Genomic DNA, 21,663 nt, shown 5'->3' with positions numbered 1-21,663 from the left:
GTGAGCTCTCCATAGTCATTTTCAATAATTGACACGACAACCATACTATTGTGATCAAATAAACAATCCCCAACTCACTTAGTGTTTTTAGACTATCCATTAATTTCATTGTTTCAAGAGGTGTATTTTTAAAAATTTGAAGAGCCCACTGTCGGAGTCCTCTTCTCATAAACACTCGCAAAGCCTGTAGGCAGGAAAACAAGTTTGGATTTTGATTTATGGCCGTCAAATGACCCTATTTTCCGAGAAATCTGTGACGATCTCTAAAGGTTTTAGAGTATCGGGTCAGACCTTAAAACGTATAAATACTGGATGATGTCTTGAAGTCTGAAGGACAATATGACTATCCTGCCCACTTTAAGTTGGGAGTGCGCCGTTTTCATTCAGGGTACAAGAGAACAGCAGGTAAAATACGATGTCGGGCAATACCAGACTTCATACTTTGGTGACGGAAACGGAGTTTGGTTGTTTTCCGAAAAGAATGCTTCTCAACCAAATTCCAACGTCCAGTACTCCATGGCAGATGGTGTCTCTGCCAAAGCGACCATCTATAAGATTGCAACCATCAATTCCAGAACATCTGAAAAGAAGTTGAAATTTACTATCAACAGGAAATTAAATGCAAGTTCAGAATACTCTGATAATTATCAACAATCTAACATCACGGACAACAAATTACGCAATGAAAATAAAAAAAATCCTTTCAGTGGCGGAAGCTGTAAAACGACAGACAATGAAACAAGTAATATATGTCCAGAAGATATTCTGAAAATCTATAGCAAAATAATTGAAAATCAATCGGACTTAATCAAACCGATTTCGGTGCGACAAGAATACGTTATAGTCAAAGAAATATCTTTGTGGAATGAAATTATCGGGAATAAATTGTACGATGTTATAAACCTTAATTTGAAAAGCAAATCAGATAACTTATCATCAGATCTCATTTCCATAACAGCACTTGAAGGATTCATTACTGCAGATATTTCATCTTATTCAAACAATGTGTGTTGCCCACCAAGCCATCATTTTCTATCTAAATATGCTGCGCATATAGGTGTTCGCAATTGTTCTGACATCGACCGTCTTCCAGCATATGTTGTGCATGTACTAGTTCAAAGCATATCTGACCTCGACCCTCAACATGAATACGTTGTGCATATATGTATTCAGAAACTATCTGGCCTGGGTAATCAACCTGAATACGCTGTACAGATAGTACAAAAACAATCTGGCCCCGGCTATCAACCTGAATACGCTGACCATATAAGTGTTCAAAAAGAAACTAACCTCCACTATCTAACTGAATGTAACATGTATATAATTATTCAAAATTTATTTGATCTCCTCGACCATAGATCATTAACTAATTTAGAAACAACATCCACTTCACTTTGTTTTCTTTCTCTTCACTTAGGAAATATTGTGGAACATTTCTTAATACTTCTTCACCATTTGATGACATTTTCCGGTCACCCGTCTTCATCACATAATATTTATGTGATGGTTATTTCAAGGCATGGCGTAATCTGGTATAAACAAAACGTTTTTCTCGTCGTTGAAAACGAGCTTTTATGTCTCAATAAAGGAATCTTGCAAAGTTTGATATCAACACGCAGTAAAATTCTACATTACAGCAAAATAAATGCGACCAAATGGCCACCAATTGCTGACACAAATTATGGATTTGTCAGTTTTGAAGAGAACGTTGTAGGTTATAATATATACCATAACACAGTTGTAGGGTCCTTTAGTAAAGATGTTCATTGTTACTGCAGTGTAGGCTGTATTTACTGGTATCATGGCCATATCCTTGTTGTGTTTGGTCAAAGCACAACAAAGACCTCATGCTGTGCTGTCTCGGGGTCTACATTCTTTGAGATTAGGGCGAAGACCGGGTCGTACGCATCACTGTGTGGGGACGGTGTTCGTGTCTCGGACGTTTATGATGGCGGTTCATGCTGGGTTGGATGGATAACGGCTGGACCACTGCTGGCTATCTACTTCTACCATTACAGTTGGTTGGTTTATAGGTGGTGGTTGGATTGTGGTCATGGGGATGATGATGGTGATGTTGTTGTTGTTGTTAGTGGTGGTGGTGGTAGTGGTTGTCGTTGTGGTGGTGGTTGTCGTGGAGGTGGTGGTTGTCATGGCGGTAGTGGTTGTCGTGGTGGTAGTGGTTGTCGTGGTGGTGGTGGTTGTCGTGGTGGTAGTGGCTTCGGAGATGCTGGTGGATGTGTTATTTATTGTAGTCATGGTTGGAACTGGTCGGGGATTGAAGATCGTTTTTTAGGTGATGGTAGTGGTGGTGGTGGTGGTGTCATTGTTGATGATGATGATGATGATGATGATGATGATGATGATGATGATGATGATGATGATGATGATGATGATGATGATGATGGATCCGTGCACAACCGAAATTTTGATGAAGATGCTGTTCCCCACTTCACAAGAAAAGAAAAGATACCTCAAAAGGAATGGAGCAAACCGGAAGAAAAAGATGGAAAGATAAATCGGGGAAGAAAAGGACACTCTGGGGAGGAGGAGGAGGAGGAAGAGGAGGATGAGGAGGAGGAGGAGGAGGAGGAGGAGGAGGAGGAGGAAGAAAAAGAAGAAGAAGAAGAAATTGGAGTGCAGGCTGAAGAAAATGAACAGACGGTGGATGATATGGTTGACCAGAAGACATGTGAAGGCGATGAAGAGGATGAGAAAAGGATAGTAGAGCTTAAGTGTGCCAGAGATCAAAATCAAAATATTAATCGGAATCCAAATTTTCAGGACATTTTACACCTAGTCATTTTCTTGCATCATGCGTTTTGGTGTCAAGTAATACTACGACATAGTGACGTCATCAACTTTCTTATGACATCATCGATGATTTCATTACTATGCCACTATTTCAGTTCGCCATATCATAGACTTCAGATCAACATGTTCATTATTGTTGATGCTTCAATTACATTACAAAATGTTTGTGTAGGATTGTATCCCGTGTACTTTTATTTCTTTTGTAATAATTATCATTGTTACTGCGAGCATGGTTCAATCAGCAACTGCCAATGCAATGAGAGAAGGAAATGCAAACGTTTCGACACAAATTATAGTGAATCACTTTTTAAAATTTTAAATATTTCCTGGAGTTCTTCTCACAAAGTCTGTGATAATTCATGTTCATGTACAAATCTACAAAATGTTCATGACTGCCAACATACGGAATTTAATGTGGTTCATTTCACCCATGAAATGCTTGAAAATGATAACAAAATTTCATCGATCCATGGTCCAAACAACATAGGATTGAATAATAGCTGTCTTATTTCACAACAAACACCATTGTCTTCTAAATTGCCGTGGGCATCTTCATCGTCCATCATCAAACCACCATCATCATCAACAATTTCAACAAAAAGTTCACAATATATTGAACATTTTCATCATAAAAATGAAACAACGCAAACGTCACCTTTAGCAAACGCTGATAATCTCGTTCTATTGCGAGATGTTTCGGAACCCTCCGAGACCAGGGCGCCTTTGAATGTACCCGGTGGTACGTACAATGATCAAGTTTCAAACAAACAGAACATCTACCTCGAATGCCATTTTATCAGGATTGTCGCATTTCTGGTTTCTATATGTGAAAGTTTTTACTTACAATTTTTCGCCTTTTTCAGATTAACATCAAAATATTTATCTGTATCCCATATCTTCTATTTATTATCTGTAAAAATCGCCCTCTTTCCAAAAAAGAAGCATCGTCAACTCAACAGTCATCATCGCCATACTTATTTAGCGTCTCATTGTCAATGGTGGAAACCCGGCAACCTGCTATACGGCAAAAAATTCCTCAACAACTTCAACCCAGAGGAAATTTGCAACACCCATTCCTGTGATATTATTATTAAAAGACGTAAAACATCACCTTGCAATACTCCATCTCAACTTCCACCTTCTCCACGAGTAATTTATTCCTCTGCAAATCAGAGCTTTTGGAGCGTTACCCGGTTTTCGTGTACATTGTTTTTCATTCTAATCGTCATATTACATGGATTACCTATCGTTGCCTCTCAAGGAATCAGTGGTAAGTGATATATACTATAACTTGCATCAAGTCCTCCTCATCCTCCACTAAGGTCTCTTAAAAAAAATAAGCCTTTATTCATCCCATAGGGGAAATTTGTTTCTAGGGTTTATTCCAAGGGAAGACTGGAATAACCCAGGCGTCAGCCGCAGTGCAGGGCCGCAAATTGAACTAGGACGAGGTGACTTGCTCAAGGCCACACAGCACAGCGGCGGGTGATCGAACTCGGTACCTTTCGGGTACAAAGCAAAGACTGTACCGCTGACCCTTCTCTTTCTCCTCCACCATTTCTCCTGATCCGCGCTGTCATGTTTGTCTTCGTATTTCTTCTCTTCCTCTTCATCCAGCTCCTGTTTTCTCCTCGTCCACTTACCCCACTCTCCCGTCTATCCTCTTCCTCCTCCCCCTCCGCCTTCTTCTTCTTCTTCTTCTTTCCCCCTCCTCCTCCTTTGCTTCTTCTTTTTCACCATCATCATCATCATCATCATCATCATCATCATCATCATCATCATCATCATCATCATCATCATCATCATCATCATCATCATCATAAAAAACAACGTATACTTCATACAATCAGCCCATTGAAGATATCCGTGACTTTTCAAAAGGTCTAACTAATCCTGTAACTTCTAACAAGAAGATTCTAGTAAAAATACTTGTTAACAAATTGGGGGTTATATTAATCTATTTATTTAAAAAAAAAAATTATATGCTGTCTACCCGAAATTTCAGAAATACTTTTTAATTAATCAATTTAAACCAAGCAAACAAAAATATATAAATAAATAAATCAAAATGAAATTAGCAATTTAAAAATCAGATACGATATTATTGCATTGCAAAATGAAAATAACAACCACAGGATCTGTCTAATATTTTGATTAACTCTCCCCCCCCCCCCCCCCCCCCCCCCCCCCCCCCCCCGCCCCAAACACACACGCAAGAAAAAAAACCCCAAAGATAAAAAGAAAAAACAAAATCAAACAACAACAATTTAAAAAAGATTAAATAGATAAATAACCCCGCCCCCCCCCCCCCCCCCTCCAAAACAAAAAAAAAAGAAAGAATTATTATTAAAATTAAAGGAAAAAGAAAAATAAATCTTAAAAGGACGGACATATTTTTTCCATTTAATTGAAAAATACAAAAGAATCCGATCAGAGAGCGCCAAGAAGACGGCAGCATCAAGCACAGCATATTATTATTATTATTATTATTATTATTATTATTATTATTATTATTATTATTATTATTATTATTATTATTATTATTATTATTATTATTATTATTATTATTATTATTATTATTACTATTATTATTATTATCACCATCGTTATTATAACTATACATTTTATTCCCATTGTTCAGAACGCCACACATATGCAACAGTAAATAAACGGATTTTCAGACGTCGCCGAGACACCACATCAATTGCAAAGATCGTACGAATCATAAATAATTATGCTTTTTATCATCAGCTCATCAATAGATAGAAAACCACTTGACAAATCATTTGTTCACGAAATAACAAATTATAATTCGCTTTCAAGCGTCTAGGCTACGCGTCTCGCTGAAATCGTTACATAGCAATACAAAATTAAATACGAACCAACCGCCGTCTTTTTAGTTAATGTTGTTGTGTTTTTATTTTTTTGTTGTTTTTTTTTTTTTTTTTTTTTTTTTTGGTCAGTAGTTATTATTATTATTATTATTATTATTATTATTATTATTATTATTATTATTATTATTATTATTATTATTATTATTATTATTATTATTATTATTGTCATTATTATTATTATTATTATGATTATTATTATTATTATTATTATTATTATTATTATTACCATCATCATCATCATCATTATTATTATTATTATTATTATTATTATTATTATTATTATTATTATTATTATTATTATTATTATTATTATTATCATCACCATCATCATCATCATCATCATCATCATCATCATCATCATTATTATTATTATTATTATTATTATTATTATTATTATTATTATTATTATTATTATCATCATTATTATTATTATTATTATTAATATTATTATTTGTATTATTATTATTATTATTATTATTATTATTATTATTATTATTATTACTATTATTATTATCATTGTCATCATTATTATAATCATTATTATCATAATTAAATTGACTTTTATCACAGTCACCAGCACTATTATTCTGAAATTTCATTTTTTTTTTTTTTGATTTGTTAAGTGTTAAGTTACGGTTTTCTGCAAAGTTATAATTGATCATTTGTGTGAAGACAATTGAACTGTTAAATTCATATACTCACATAGACATCACACTTTAACAGACTCACACACAAGCAAGCTTTTACAACAACAAAAAATAATAAAAATAAAAAATGAGGTTTTATATAGAACAATATCCACTAAATGTGCTCAAAGCGCATTGCAAGGGGTCCCTGACCAACAACTGCATTGAACATTTATTTAGGACGGGACATGATGCCTGTTAGGCGATGTTACAATTGTTTTCGGACAGAGACAACGCTGTTCACGACCAGGTACTTATTTTACACCTGAGTACGGTGAGAGAATGTGAGTAAAAAGCCTTCTCCAAGGACTCAACTATGCGCCGAGCGAGGTTCGAACCCAGGACCTTCCTATCCGAAAGCGAGTGTCATACCACTAGACCATATAGCCGTACACACACACACACACACTCTCTCACACACACATACACCTACACACTCTTGCAAACAAGCCCACACAAAATAGATAACCGCAGAATTCATACAGACAGAGAAAAAGCGGACATTCCATTAAAAAAAAAAGAGATTCTTTTTCTTCTTATTATTATTATCAATATCATATCTCCAAGGACTCAACTATGCGCCGAGCGAGGTTCGAACCCAGGACCTTCCTATCCGAAAGCGAGTGTCATACCACTAGACCATATAGCCGTACACACACACACACACACACACACACTCTCTCTCTCACACACACACACATACACCTACACACTCTTGCAAACAAGCCCACACAAAATAGATAACCGCAGAATTCATACAGACAGAGAAAAAGCGGACATTCCATTTTAAAAAAAAAAAGAGATTCTTTTTCTTCTTCTTATTATTATCAATATCATACCCCCCCCCCTCCCCCCCTTTCCTTCCTCCATTCCTCGTCCTAAGTGTTTGATATTCGAGTTGAAGTGGATATTACCTCTCAATGTGTGCATCGATTTAATAAAGCTAAACACAATTATCGCGTGTTGTAATGAGGTTTTCAAAAATTCCTGGCTCGTTTAAATCATATTCTTATTTCCGGTGTTGAAGTGTTTCTCTCTCCTTTGATTCTCCGTGGCATTATTACATACAATACATTAAAAAAAACAACCCAGCTATTATGATATTTGATTATAATTTCATTCTAGAACTCCTCGTTGACGCCATCAATCCTTAGCCCGTCGATTAGCCCAGAGGCGGATTTACCTTTTTGGCAACGAAGGCAATTGCACTCCGAGGCCAGTACAATATTCCGCCCACCCTGAGAGACAAATATTTTTTTTAATGATCTATATATTGAGCAAATTTGACTAAAACCTGCTATTAGAGTACATGCGATACAGGTTATTTTGCATTTTATTTTGTTTGTTTTCCACGTTAATTTGTGTATTGTTGTGCTGACGAAGGGTTTGTACCCGAAACGTCCATTGTCTGTTTTGTTCCCATACGAAGCCTCTCCATTTTCACTCTTTCGTTAGTATTTTACGATCACCGGCTTCAGGCAGCCCCTACCATTTTTCACTGATATTTGATTATAATTTCTTTCTAGAACTCCTCGTTGACGCCATCAATCCTTAGCCCGTCGATTAGCCCACAGGCGGATTTACCTTTTTGGCAACGAAGGCAATTGTCCTCCGGGGCCAGTACAATATTCCGCCCACGCTTAGAGACAAATATTTTTTTAATGAGCTTTATATTGAGCAATGTCTACTAAAACCCAGCTAGTATTGAGCTTGGAGCTTTTTATATAGCGCAATATCCACTAAATGTGCTCAAAGCGCTTTACAAGAGGGGTCCTGGTCAACAGCGACATTTAACATTTAGGACGGGACATGACGCGTGTTCGGCGATGTAACCATTTTTTCGGACAGAGACAACACTGTAAACGGTCAGGTACTCATTTTACACATGAGTATGGTGAGGGAATATGAGTAAATAGTCTTTTCCAAGGACTCAACTATGCGCCGAGCGAGGCTCGAACCCAGGACATTCCGATCCGAAAGCGAGTGTCATACCACTCGACCACATAGCCGCATATAATGAAATTTGATCATAATTTCATTCTAGAACTCCTCGTTGACGCCATCAATTCTTAGCCCGTCGATTAGCCCAGAGGCGGATTTACCTTTTTGGCAACGAAGGCAATTGCCCTTCGGGACCAGTACAATATTCCGCTTACCCTTAGAGACAAATATTTTTTTAATGAGCTTTATAATGAGCAATGTCTTCTAAAAACCCAGCTATTATGATATTTGATTATAATTGCCCTTCGGGGTCAGTACAATATTCCGCTCACCCTTAGAGACAAATAAATCTTCGAAAAAGAATAAAAAGAGCTTTATATTGCGCGATGTCTATGAGTACTAAATGCACTCAAAATTCAAGGGTTTCCCTAGCCACTAGCAACGTCTAGCATATTATAGGACTGGACATAATATGATGTTTGTAAGGCGCTACATAATACAGTTTGTTGGGTTGGCTTTTTTTTTTGTTTGTTTATTTTTTTTTTGGGGTGGGGGGGGGGCGGATGTCTTTTTTTTTGTTTTTGTTTGTTTTTGTTTTTTCTCCAATATAATGCTAGATATAATTTATTATCAGGGCTAAAGCCCGTGTCAAATAAGTAAGTATAAAGTTAAAATTATCTGTAGTATGAAATGATATCCCTCCTACCCAATAAAACATATAAACTTCAGAGATGCCAACCTCAAGAATCAGATATGCGTAATCTAAGAGGGAGAAAAAGTGTAATTTCTCATAATATTTTCATTAAAAAAGGATTATCTTGCACAACTCCCATTTCATGACTAAAAGTGAACAGCATTCACAGTGTCGCGACGCAGTATAAATAAATTTAGCCAAATATTAATACAAATTGGTTCCATTTTAAAGTAAGAATTTTAAAAATTCGTAATTTTTGGCATCTTTGAAACTTGAACCAATTCTCATATTAAAAATAATAAAAATAATTGCGCCTCTCGCGCGGTACCGTTAAACGCTGTCGCCCAGACATTTCATGAAAAGTATAAATAATTCATCAAGCAAAAGTCTGATTTCAACATGGAATAACTTATGTTGTCCTAAGTGAGCAAATTGGGGGTTAATTATCTTGGCACAGGAAAAAAAAATCACAAGTGTCTGAGTCAGAACTCAAACCCGGGACCTTCGGGTCAGAGTGCAATAATTTCTACTCAGCCGCTTCGCCCTTCTAATTAAATATATATATATATATATATATATATATATATATATATATATATATATATATATATGTATATATATATATATATATGTATATATATATATATATATATATATATATATATATATATATATATATATATATATATATATATTGCTCCTCTTACAATCGTTTTCACTGCGTGAATATTAGCAATGATGCGAATCGAAAGGGTGGGGGGGGTGGGCAGAAGTTGATAAATGCCCAAAATTGCTTAAGAGCAAAATAAACCTTTAAAAAGTTATGCTTTTGCTTTTTCCGCGTATTTTTGGTCGACTTTTGGTCTAAATTATGATTTAAAACGTTTTAAACAATGTAAATTTCATACAAAGTTCAAAGTCTTTCATATGGCCAATAGTTCTTTTTCATTTATTTGTTGTTTGTTACGATTTTTCATAAACTGTTTACTCCTTTTAATTATATTTTAAATATTTAACACTATCATCATTAATTCAATAAAAAAAATAATCTCAGTACTTGATAGGATTAAACCGAATCGTTGTTTACAAATACCCGCCTTTATCAAATTTCCAGCTTAAGACCTCGCAAATAAACAAAACGCCGTTGACTAAACCACAAAGCAATCAAATCTCTATATGAAATATTATCTGTGGAATAATAGAAGATATTCTTTGATAATCTACCCAAATTCATATTTATACGCTATGGATTATGAAGCAAGGATCTTCCAATTTACCAAACGTCATTCGTTCCCTTGATTGATTGAGTCGTCTCCCCGATCTGCCGCCTTACCTCGCCGCCCCTGACGGCCCTACAGGCCCCTGACGCCCCTACAGCACAGCCGCCGCTGCCTCCTGGCCCTGTCGTGTGATAACTCGGCTATAATTTATTATCACGACAACACGTCCTGAGCTCCCATAGACAGACTAGATCAGCAAGCAATCGCAGACAAGACACCGTGTTTATTTTGGTGTGAATTTCAACTATCTCGATAGATAGTTGGCGTTTTTTTTTTTTCTTCCTTTCTTTTTCTATTCACTTTTTGTTGTTGTTAAGTGGTCGATTTTAAATAGGAAGTTAATTTTCATGTTCTTCTATCATCCCCCCCCCCCTCCACCCATTTTGAAATGATTCCACCTTTATTTTGTTCTATATTCTTCATCTCCTCCTCCTCCTCCTCCTCCTCCTCCTCCTCCTCCTCCTCCTCCTCCTCCTATTCCTCTTCCTCCTCCTTCTTCTTCTTCTTTTTCTTCTTCTTCTTCTTCTTCAGACAGACAGACAGACTGTTCAACTGAGTGTTAATGAATTTGTGCAGAGCATACTATGCGAACAAGAAAAATTATCTTATTTTCCTGATGGCATTTTAAAGGTCACAACATTACTCTTTAACTTGATACCATTAAGTAGGTTGTTCCATAAGCGGAATGTTTATGGGAACAAAGGTACAATGGCCGCCAACAATGGATGGTGACATGTTAAAGGTTTGATATACTGACTGACTGCCAAGTTTGTAATTTGTTTGACTTCATTCATTCCGTGTTTATAATATATGGTATTGCTATGGAGCTATTTAGCCTTTTGTATGAATTGGTCTTGCAGTCCAAGCACATAATATGGTAATAATCCTATTCGTTTCATGAGGAGATTCGTTTTGCCACGAATGATCATTACTCCATTTAACTCTCTTTTTTCCAGTCATTTTCAGGATTTTCCCCAAAACTTCGCATACAAATAACACAAAAATATATTTATTATCAATCAAACACAATAGCAATAAGTTCTTGCGATACAGAATTTCTTTAGTAAAACATGCCTACAGCACATTGTTCATTTTCTTTATATTTTATGATGTACAAGAGAAATTTGAATTAGAATAATGTTGGTTGTATCGTAACGAATGTGACGATTTTCTTATAGTTGGTAAGGAAATGGTTAAATATGTTTTAAATGTTTAACACTATATATCTAAATCAATAATACTAAGATCAAAGTTGCCTGTGCTTTTCATTTTTTTTTCCAAAATAAAAAAGATAGTTTTCATTGGCTTTGGGAACTTGTCCGAAATTACTTACAAAGGAGTTCAATAATCTTTTATAGGTAAACAGGGTGTAGCACTCACTCACTCACTCACTCACTCACTCACTCACTCACTCACTCACTCACACACTCACTCACTCACACACTCACTCACACACTCACTCACTCACACACTCACACACTCACTCTCTCACTCACACACTCACTCACTCACACACTCACTCACACACTCACTCACTCACACACTCACTCACACACTCACTCACTCACTCACACACTCACTCACTCACACACTCACTCACACACTCACTCACAAACACACTCACTCACTCACACACTCACTTTCTCACTCACACACTCACTCACTCACACACTCACTCACACACTCACTCACTCACACACTCACTCACACACTCACTCACTCACTCACTCACACACTCACTCACTCACACACTCACTCACACACTCACTCACTCATACACTCACTCACACACTCACTCACTCACACACTCACTCACACACTCACTCACTCACTCACTCACTCACTCAATCCTCTCAAGACCTGCTGGCACTTGAGGCGATTCAAGGGATATCCACCTGGACCTCAAGGGACCTACCTCTCTGCTTTCGGTTCCTCTGAACAGTACGCCTCTAGTTCTCTGTGGGGGCAGCCTCGCTTCCTCTTCCATAGGGATGTCCATCGCAGTGTCTTTCCTTGTCAATGTTTTGTCTGGTCTGAGTCAGATATGATCCAACCATTTGCCATCTTCTCCAGAACACTTCATCTCCGCTGTAGCTCTCACATTCTCATGCGAGATTGTACTCGGCCTGAAGATCATAATAGATTAATCGTAAACATTTGTTTTAGAATATCTCAAGTTTCTGGGTGAATCTTAACAACGCCGCTACCGCATTATCTCGTTCGTCTGTAGAGTTTCATTTATCCTGTTTTGTTGATAAAGGGGTAACCCGAAACGTCCATTTTATCTGTTTTCGTATAATATTAAATTGAAGCTTACATTCAATTTCGCATTATTATTTACAAGTTTCTGGATGAAATTTTCATTGCCATTATCCCACCGCATGATATTCTTCTCATGCAAGGAAACTTCAACTGGGTATAGCAGATCATGTCGAAAGTACTTACCGATAGACCAGGACCGCAGAAAATGACATGCCTTTTATAAACGCAAAAGGAACTGTGATCAACGAAGGCTTTGTGCGGCTATGTGGTCTAGTGGTATGATACTCGCTTTCGGATTGGAACGTCCTGGGATCGAGCCTCGCTCGGGGCATAGTTCAGTCCTTGGAGAAGGTTCTTTACTCACATTCTCTCACCGTACTCCAGGTGTAAAATGAGTACCTGGCCGTAAACAGCGTTGCCTCTGTCCGAAAACAAAATTTGTAATATCGCCCTACAGTGGTCGTGTCTCGTCCTAAATGTTATATGTTGCTGTTGGCCGGGAACCCCTTGTAAAGCGCTTTGAGCACATGTAGTAGATATTGCGCTATATAAAAAGTTCATTTTTTTTCTTCTTCTATTATTGTCCTGACTTAGCGATTGAACGCCATGTCCATCCTATCTATCTATAGATAGAATGCGCTTGGCCTAGGAGTTCACAACATTGCCATCCGGAAGTATTCCGGACAACACACAAACTCTGTGTAACCATAAACTTTTACAGTCTGGTTAATACAGTTTAGTGAGAACAACTCACAAACGCGGATGGCAAAAGCAATAACAAAGGCCTGAGTGACGTCATTTGCATACTATCTATACGATTGGCAAGCCTCGGCCCACTCCTCGTCTTTCCTCTGTGCGAGATCCCTCCACCTTTCACGGTCCTCTGTCATAGATCTTACATCTTATATGCATGGCTCTACTGTTCTATTCATTATCATTGTTTTCATAAAACGGCCTAACGTTCAGTGGAACAATCAATTTACTACTTTCGACAAATATTTACATAGGGCTTAGTGTCATTCTGTTTTCAAATAAGTGCTCCAATTATTGTTCTTATCTTAATTGGGTGTTCATGTGTTATGAGATTTGTTTTGACTGCGGTATGTGTCGTGTGTCGTGTGTCATTCTACTCAGCAATGCCATGTGTCTTTTGCTGTCTGTTTATATATTATGTGACCGATCGCTTCAAAACTGTATGTTGTCAGGTCGAACTTAATATTAAATATTAATAATAATAAAAATAATAATGATGATGATGATGATGATGATGATGATAATAATAATAATAATAATAATAATAATAATAATAATAATAATAGTAATAATAATAATGATAATAATATATAATAATAATAATAATAATAATAATAATAATAATAATAATAATAATGATAATAATGATAATAATAATAATAATAATAATAATAATAATAATAATAATAATAATAATAATAATAATAATAATAATAATAATAATAATAATAATAATAATAATGTACATTTAGTAAAGCGCGTTGTCTGCAATTGCATCTCAAAGCGATTTCCATTAAAAAATATAATTTATTGAATAATAATAAAATGATAAAACACAGCGTGACACAGATTACACGATTATGAAATAAGATCTATGAGTAAAAGTATTTTCGAATAAGAATGTTTTAAGATGCTCTTTGAATGTTTCCGTTGTTTGCTTTTCTCTGATCTGCCTGGGCTGAACGTTCCAGACCGTTGGGCCAAAGATTTCGATAGAGAGATCACAGAAAGTTTTGGAATTTTTCTTTGGTACGATTAACAATGTGGTGTCACTGGAGCTCCTTTAGAGGCGAGAAATTGACTTCTAATTAACCAGGTCTGAAAGATATCGGGGGTCAAGGCCGTTTAAGCATTTAAAAACTGTGATCGAAATTTTATATTCAATCCGTGCTTTGACGGGAAACCAGAGCAAAGTTGCCAAAAGGTGGGTAGCGTGGTCAGTTTTTCTTCTCATCAATACAATTCTAGCAGCTGAATTTTGCACAGACTGTAGCTTTCTGAGACTCTTTTCAGGCAGACCAGAGATAACTATGTTACAATAGACTATTTTAGACAGCACAAGAGAAACCACGAGATGTTTTATGACTTTAGTTGTCAGATAGATAGTTTCGAATTTATTTTATTTTTGACACATCGAAATACATGCTTTTGTGGAGAGCAATGTTTGCTTGCTCATAGACAAATTTTCAACAAAAACAGAACTCCAGATTTCTCACGTTTTTAGATGGAGTTACTTTGCAATTATTGAAATCAAGTTGGAAGTTGTAAACGTTTTTGATATTGTTGGGTTTGCCTATGATAATGACTGCAGTTTTTAACTCATTAAGTTGCAATTTCTTCAGTGCCTTCCAGTCTTTTCTGTCTTTACAATATATTCCCGACAGAGACAAGGCTGTTGACGGCCAGGTACTCATTTTACACCAGAGTACGGTGAGAGAATATGAGTAAAGAGCCTTTTCCAAGGACTCAACTGTGCGCCGAGCGCACCTTCCGATCCGAAAGCGAATGTCATACCACAAGACCACATAGATTCCACATAAAAGCTTGAGAGACAAAATGTCAGTTATGACCATTGTAACCGTCAGCCTCAAAACGGAATTCTCTCGGGGTGGTTTTTTGATAATAATATTATATCCTCTAAACGTGTTCAAAGCGCTTCAGAAAGGGATCAACAGCAACACGTAACATATCGAACGAGACATGGCGCCTGTTACGCGAAATTACAATTGTTTTCGACAGACAAGGGTGTTAACGGCCAGGAAAGAGAGAGAGAGAGAGAGAGAGAGAGAGAGAGAGAGAGAGAGAGAGAGAGAGAGAGAGAGAGAGAGAGAGAGAGAGAGAGAGAGAGAGGGAGAGGAAACCTAAATGGAATGTCGATATAACTCAGCGATAAAACCAGGCTTATGTAACGGGAATTGCCTTTCTATAAAATACAGCTCCTTGCATCCAACTCTATCCCCCCTCTTTACCTCGCCTATAGTTTGGCTAACGGTTCAAAACTATCATTATCGCTAATCCACAAACACTATCATCATCATCATTTTTATCGTCGTCTCCGTCATCGTTAATCCATCCCGTTCTATTATCGCCGCCATTATCAACACCTTCATTGTCTCCCCTGTCACCGCAACCGTTATTCGATACTTGAACGTAGGTATTCGATACTCCCTTTTTTTCTTTCCCAGACTTACCTTTCTCGGCTTTTTAAGAATACTTCTGTGTTCAATGTCTGAAATATTATTGGTTGTCTTCTTCTTCTTCTTCTTCTTCTTCTTCTTCTTCTTCTTCTTCTTCTTCTTCTTCTTCTTCTTCTTCTTCTTCTTCTTCTTCTTCTTCTTCTTCTTCTTCTTCTTCTTCTTCTTCTTCTTCTTCTTCTTCTTCTTCTTCTTCTTCTTCTTCTTCTTCTTCTTCTCTTCTTCTTCTTCTTCTTCTTCTTCTTCTTCTTCTTCTTCTTCTTCTTCTTTCTTCTTCTTCTTCTTCTTCTTCTTCTTCTTCTTCTTCTTCTTCTTCTTCTTCTTCTTCTTCTTCTTCTTCTTCTTCTTCTTCTTCTTCTTCTTCTTCTTCTTTCTTCTTCTTCTTCTTCTCTTCTTCTTCTTCTTTCTTCTTCTTCTTCTTCTTCTTCTTCTTTCTTCTTCTTCTTCTTCTTCTTCTTCTTCTTCTTCTTCTTCTTCTTCTTCTTCTTTCTTCTTCTTCTTCTTCTTCTTCTTCTTCTTCTTCTTCTTCTTTCTTCTTCTTCTTCTTTTCTTCTTCTTCTTCTTCTTCTTCTTCTTCTTCTTCTTCTTCCTTCTTCTTCTTCTTCTTCTTCTTCCTTCTTCTTCTTCTTCTTCTTCTTCTTCTTCTTCTTCTTCTTCTTCTTCTTCTTCTTCTTCTTCGAAACCGTTTGCTGATATTAAGTTTGTGAACGATATTTTATTATTTTACAATGGTCGTCTATTTTATTAACTAATTCCTCTCTTGACCTCTACAAAATTTGAAATATAGTACATATTATTATGTGCGGCTTTGTGGCCTTGTGCTATGACACTGTGGTCCAGGGTTCGAGTCCCGCTCTGAGCTGTGTAAAATGTTCTTGGAGAATGCTCTTTACACACAGTCTTTCGCCGTATTCAGGTGTGAACTAATATGAGTGTCAGGCATCAACAGGGATGTCTCTGTCGAAAACAAATTTTAATATCGCTTTACATGCGTCATTTCTCATCCTTAACGTTAAAGTTTTCTGTTAGCTTGGGATCCGCAGCGCTTTGAGCAAGTTTAGTAGATATTGCTCTAAACATGCTCAATCAAAACAAAAAAATTAACTACACACACGAAATGTTAGACCGTATGCGTTTTGTGGTCCAGTACAATGACACTCTGCTTGTGATCTGTCCTTATTCAAGTCTCGCAAACTCGAGACAGTTAAAATAAAATCTCTGTATTTTACTTTCATTTTCTCATCGTACGATTAATTGATTAGCTGGCCGGTTATAGCGTGGTCTCTTTATCAACAGAAAAAAAAGTAAAAGCACTTTATAATACGTCTCTCGTACTACAGATTCAGTGTTACTGTTGGTTCATGGCCCCTTGTAAAACGCGTTGAGCACATTTAGTGGATATTGCGATATCTTTAATATAAAGCTCACCCTTTTACGTTATAAAATCAAAAGTCTTAAACTTGAAATGTTTTAAAGCGACAGTAATTGCTATCGTTTTTTCGGCTTGTTTCCTTTAGATCCCGTATCGAGTTTTATCACAAAATCATTGCTCTCATTGCTTCCAGGCTTATATAGCGCTAGTTTGGGATCTCGTCCTGTGCAAGTTTTGTCCTGGAAAATACGGTCCCGAATTAGTTGTATAGAAAGAGTAAGCTTTATAGGGAATGAGATTAGCGGAAGAGTAGCGTCCCTTGATTGGACGTCATCGGTGGAGAAATTATTTGTAAACAAACCAACTACAAACCAACTAACTACAAGCCAAGCGCTCCAAATACAAAATTTATTATTCATATTTCTGTACAAAAATGCATAACGTTGATTATGATATGCAATTTTGTACAGAAATATGAATAGGCGTCTAATAAATTTTGTACTTGGAGCGATGGCTTTTGGTTGGTTTGTTTACAAATAACTTCTCCACCGGTGACGTCTAATCAAGGGACGCTACTCTTCCACTAATCTCATTCCCTATAATAGCGCAATACCCACTAAGATGTAATCAAAACGCTTTACAATGAATCCCAAGCAAAGAGCAATACTGAACATGTATGGAGGACGAAACACGGTGGCTGCAAGGCGTTATCCTGATTTTTTTTTTTTTATTCGGAGACAACGCTGTTCCAGGCCGGACGTCCATCTGAGTGAATTTTAAAGTCAACCCCCTCCTTATCACCCATTTGGAAAATCGTCACATAATACATTACGATGCAGCCAACAGTTTTGTCATTCTAATTTCTTTTGTATATCATAATATTTGAACAAAAATTAAATGGTTGCAATCGTTAAAGCATATTAACACTGTGTTGAAGAGCTCGTTCAGCAAAATAAATAAATAAATAAATAAATAAATAAATATGTAAAGCAAGAACTAACAGATTTTGTGTTTGAGTGAAATAGATGTATTTTTGTATAGGTTGGGTGTGAAGTTTTGGGGAAAATCCGAAGAATGGCAAGTAAGGAGAGAGTTAAACTCATGGCAATTTATAAATATTGTGCATATCATTTTGCTTATTACTACACTAGTTATGAATGAAGTAGATACAATTAAGCGTCATGAGCCATCACCATCAACACCATAACCAGCACCACAACCGTCACCACCAACACTACCACCACCACCATCAACACCACCACCATCATCAACACCATAACCAGCACCACAACCGTCACCACCAACACCACCACCACCACCACCACCACCATCAACACCACCACCATCATCAACACCATAACCAGCACCACAACCGTCACCACCAACACCACCACCACCACTACAACCGTCACCACCACCACCACCACCACCACCACCACCACAACCGTCACCACCACCACCACCACCACCACTACAACCGTCACCACCACCACCACCACTACAACCGTCACCACCACCACCACTACAACCGTCACCACCACCACCACCACCACCACCACTACAACCGTCACCACCACCACCACAACCACCACCACCACCACAACATTACGACCACCAGCAAAGGCAACCAGGTGCAATATTGTCAACCAAGATATAAAACAGACAATAAAACTTCCAACACCAAAAGAATAAAACGAAATTTAAAACTCCAAGCACAATAAACCCAAATGAACCGTTCTAACGCATCATAATATTCTTTCTTCCCTCACTCCCTCTCCCCTTTTATACCTCCCTCATAATTTCATTCCTTTCTTAACCATCAACCGTATACCAGCAAACACATATCCCTGTTTCAATGCCAAAACATTCTAACTGACAACGATGACATGACAAAGGGACATCCCTGTTTGTGTCCGAACAAAAACACCTCGCTATAATTAACACGCTGAAAAGCATAGCATGGATAATATCAGCTATTGAATTTGGAGACCAAAAAAAAATTCTAAGAAAGTCATGTTATAAAAAAATAATCACAAATTTCAGTTACATTGGAAAGACCATGTTCAAACATATGGAAAAAAAAGAAGCAAACTCTACCTTAGCCTTCCTCAGAAGAAACTTATACGACTGCAGGAGGGAAATCAAGTTAAAGCGCTACAAATCCTTTGTTAGACCTGCTGTCACACTAGAATATAGTAGCTCTGTCTGGAACACTCACCACAAATCAGAAATCCAAAAAATCGATCAAATACAAAACAGAGCAGTGAAATTTATAAATCAAAACAACAAAGATAAAAAAAAACCAACAACATGAAATTGATATTAATCTCGAACCACTACAACAGAGAAGAAAGTGTAACAAAATAACAATATTTTTCAAAGGCCTAAACGATCAAGTTAAATTATTTACCCCTCGGTGATAATCAACCAAATCCGAGGACGCCATCCAAGTGTATGGTCGTAGCCATCTTTAAGTAAAGTTATAGCCTGACACTGAAACCCAAAAAGACTGGCATTTCGAAGTCATTATTTGTTTGTTTTTTTTGCACCGCCTAGTGAGTTGTCGTTAGCAGTGCTCAAGGAAACAAGTGATTCCATTGGTTGAACTGTTGAATACAACTCACGATTTGTTTTCTTTTGTGGCCAAAGACTGGCATTTTGACGTCATTTTTTGGTCATAATAATAATAATAATAATAATAATAATAATAATAATAATAATAATAATAATAATAATAATAATAATAACAATAATAATAATAATAATAATAATAATAATAATAATAATAATAATAATAATAATAATAATAATAATAATAATAATAATAATAATAATAATAATAATAATAATAATAGATCTTTATTGTCCATACATTTTTAATAAGTCTTGGTGATTGAGATGTTCAGGAATTTCTGAAATGGGAGCTGAAATTTCGTTTAGTACCAGACTACGTAGAAAACGGTAGGGGCTGCCTGAAGCCGGTGATCGTGAAAATACTAACGAAAGAGTGAAAATGTAGAGGCTTCGTATAGGGAAGCCTCTCCATTTGCACTCTTTCGTTAGTACCAGACTACATAATTTAAAGGACTTTGAAGTGTTATTTAATCCGTGTGAGAGTGGATTGTTGATCTGTAAAGTTAACTGAAGTGACTTCACTTATTCTCTTAAAAACTACGAATTTTTAAAATTTTCAAGTAGGCAGTTCTGGAATTATTAGTATAATATAATCTAGTTCACCCTGACATAAAAACGGTTTGTGACGATGTGTCACAATTGTCTCTATAATATATCAACGCTGTATGAATTTCAAGACAAAATCATTCCACAAAAGAAAAGCCGACTGTTAGATAGTATGCGCTTGGCAAAGAGGCTCACAACATTGCTATCCGGAAGTATAATGGACCAACACACAAAACTATGTGTAACCATTCACGTTTATAGTCTGGATAATATAGATAGTTCGAAGATGACGTCACTCAGGTCTTTGTTATTATTTTTTGCCATCCGCGTATATGAGTAATGCTCACTGAACTGTATTAACCCGACTATAAACGTTCATGGATACACACAGCTTTGTGTGTTGGTCCCTTATACTTCCAGATGGCAATGTTATGAGCTTCGTAGCCAAGCGCATACTATCTATAGTTTAGTGAGAAGTACTCATCAACGCGGATGGCAAAAAACAAAAACAAAACAATAACAAAGACCTGAGTAACGTCATCTTCGTTATATCTATTTTGGTTGGAATGTCATTGTGTAACATGTCATCATAATGTCCCCCGGAATGAATTTATGGATCACACTGTAAGATTGTGGAATGTTCCGGAGTTTAAAACGATACATGTGCGGCTATGTGGTCTAGTGGTATGACACTCGCTTTCGGATCGGAAGGTCCCGGGTTCGAGCCTGCTCGGCGCATAGTTGAGTCCTTGGAAAAGACTCTTTACTCACATTCTCTCACCGTACTCAGGTGTAAAATGAGTACCTGGCCGTTAACAGCATTGTCTTTGTCCGAAAAATTGTAATATCGCCTAACAGGCGTCATGTCTCGTCCTACATGTTAAATGTTGCTGTTGACCAGGGACCCCTTGTAAAGCGCATTGAGCACGTTAAGTGGATATTGAGCTATATAAATGCTCATTTATAATAATAATACATTCTACGGATATTAATCATGTTGAAAATGCAGTTAACTGTTTAAAAATACGGAATACATATAGATATTATGATTATTTATTTGTTGGCTTTACAAAAGGTAGCACCTCTGACCGATAATCAGGTGGTTTGGGGTTCTGTCGTAGCCATCGTTAAGTTATAGACTGACACTGAAACCCAAAAAGACTGTCATTTTGACGTCATTATTTGGTTTTTGCACCGCCTTTGTCGTTAGTAGTGCTAATGGAAACAAGTGGTCCCGTTGATTGAACTATTGAATACAACTCACGATTTGTTTTCTTTTATGGCCAACGACTGGCATTTTGACGTCATTTTTTGGT

At 36.7% G+C, this 21,663-nt stretch overlaps 1 protein-coding gene across 1 annotated transcript in view; it reads left to right on the top strand.

Moving 5' to 3' along the window:
- Positions 1 to 225: 225 nt before the first annotated feature.
- Positions 226 to 21,663, top strand: part of LOC144958933 (uncharacterized) — a 147,287-nt gene continuing 125,849 nt past the window's right edge. Inside the window, exon 1 of the mRNA XM_078891232.1 lies at positions 226 to 4,081. Within this exon, the coding sequence (XP_078747358.1) occupies positions 340 to 4,081 (3,742 nt within the window). The 5' untranslated portion in view covers positions 226 to 339. The remainder of the gene's footprint in view (positions 4,082 to 21,663) is intronic.

This window comes from Berghia stephanieae, chromosome 13, assembly GCF_034508935.2.
Source record: "Berghia stephanieae isolate SIO BIC M18660-M18661 chromosome 13, UCSD_Bste_1.3, whole genome shotgun sequence".
Lineage (NCBI taxonomy): Eukaryota > Metazoa > Mollusca > Gastropoda > Nudibranchia > Aeolidiidae > Berghia > Berghia stephanieae.
This window is presented reverse-complemented; position numbering and strand designations above follow the sequence as displayed.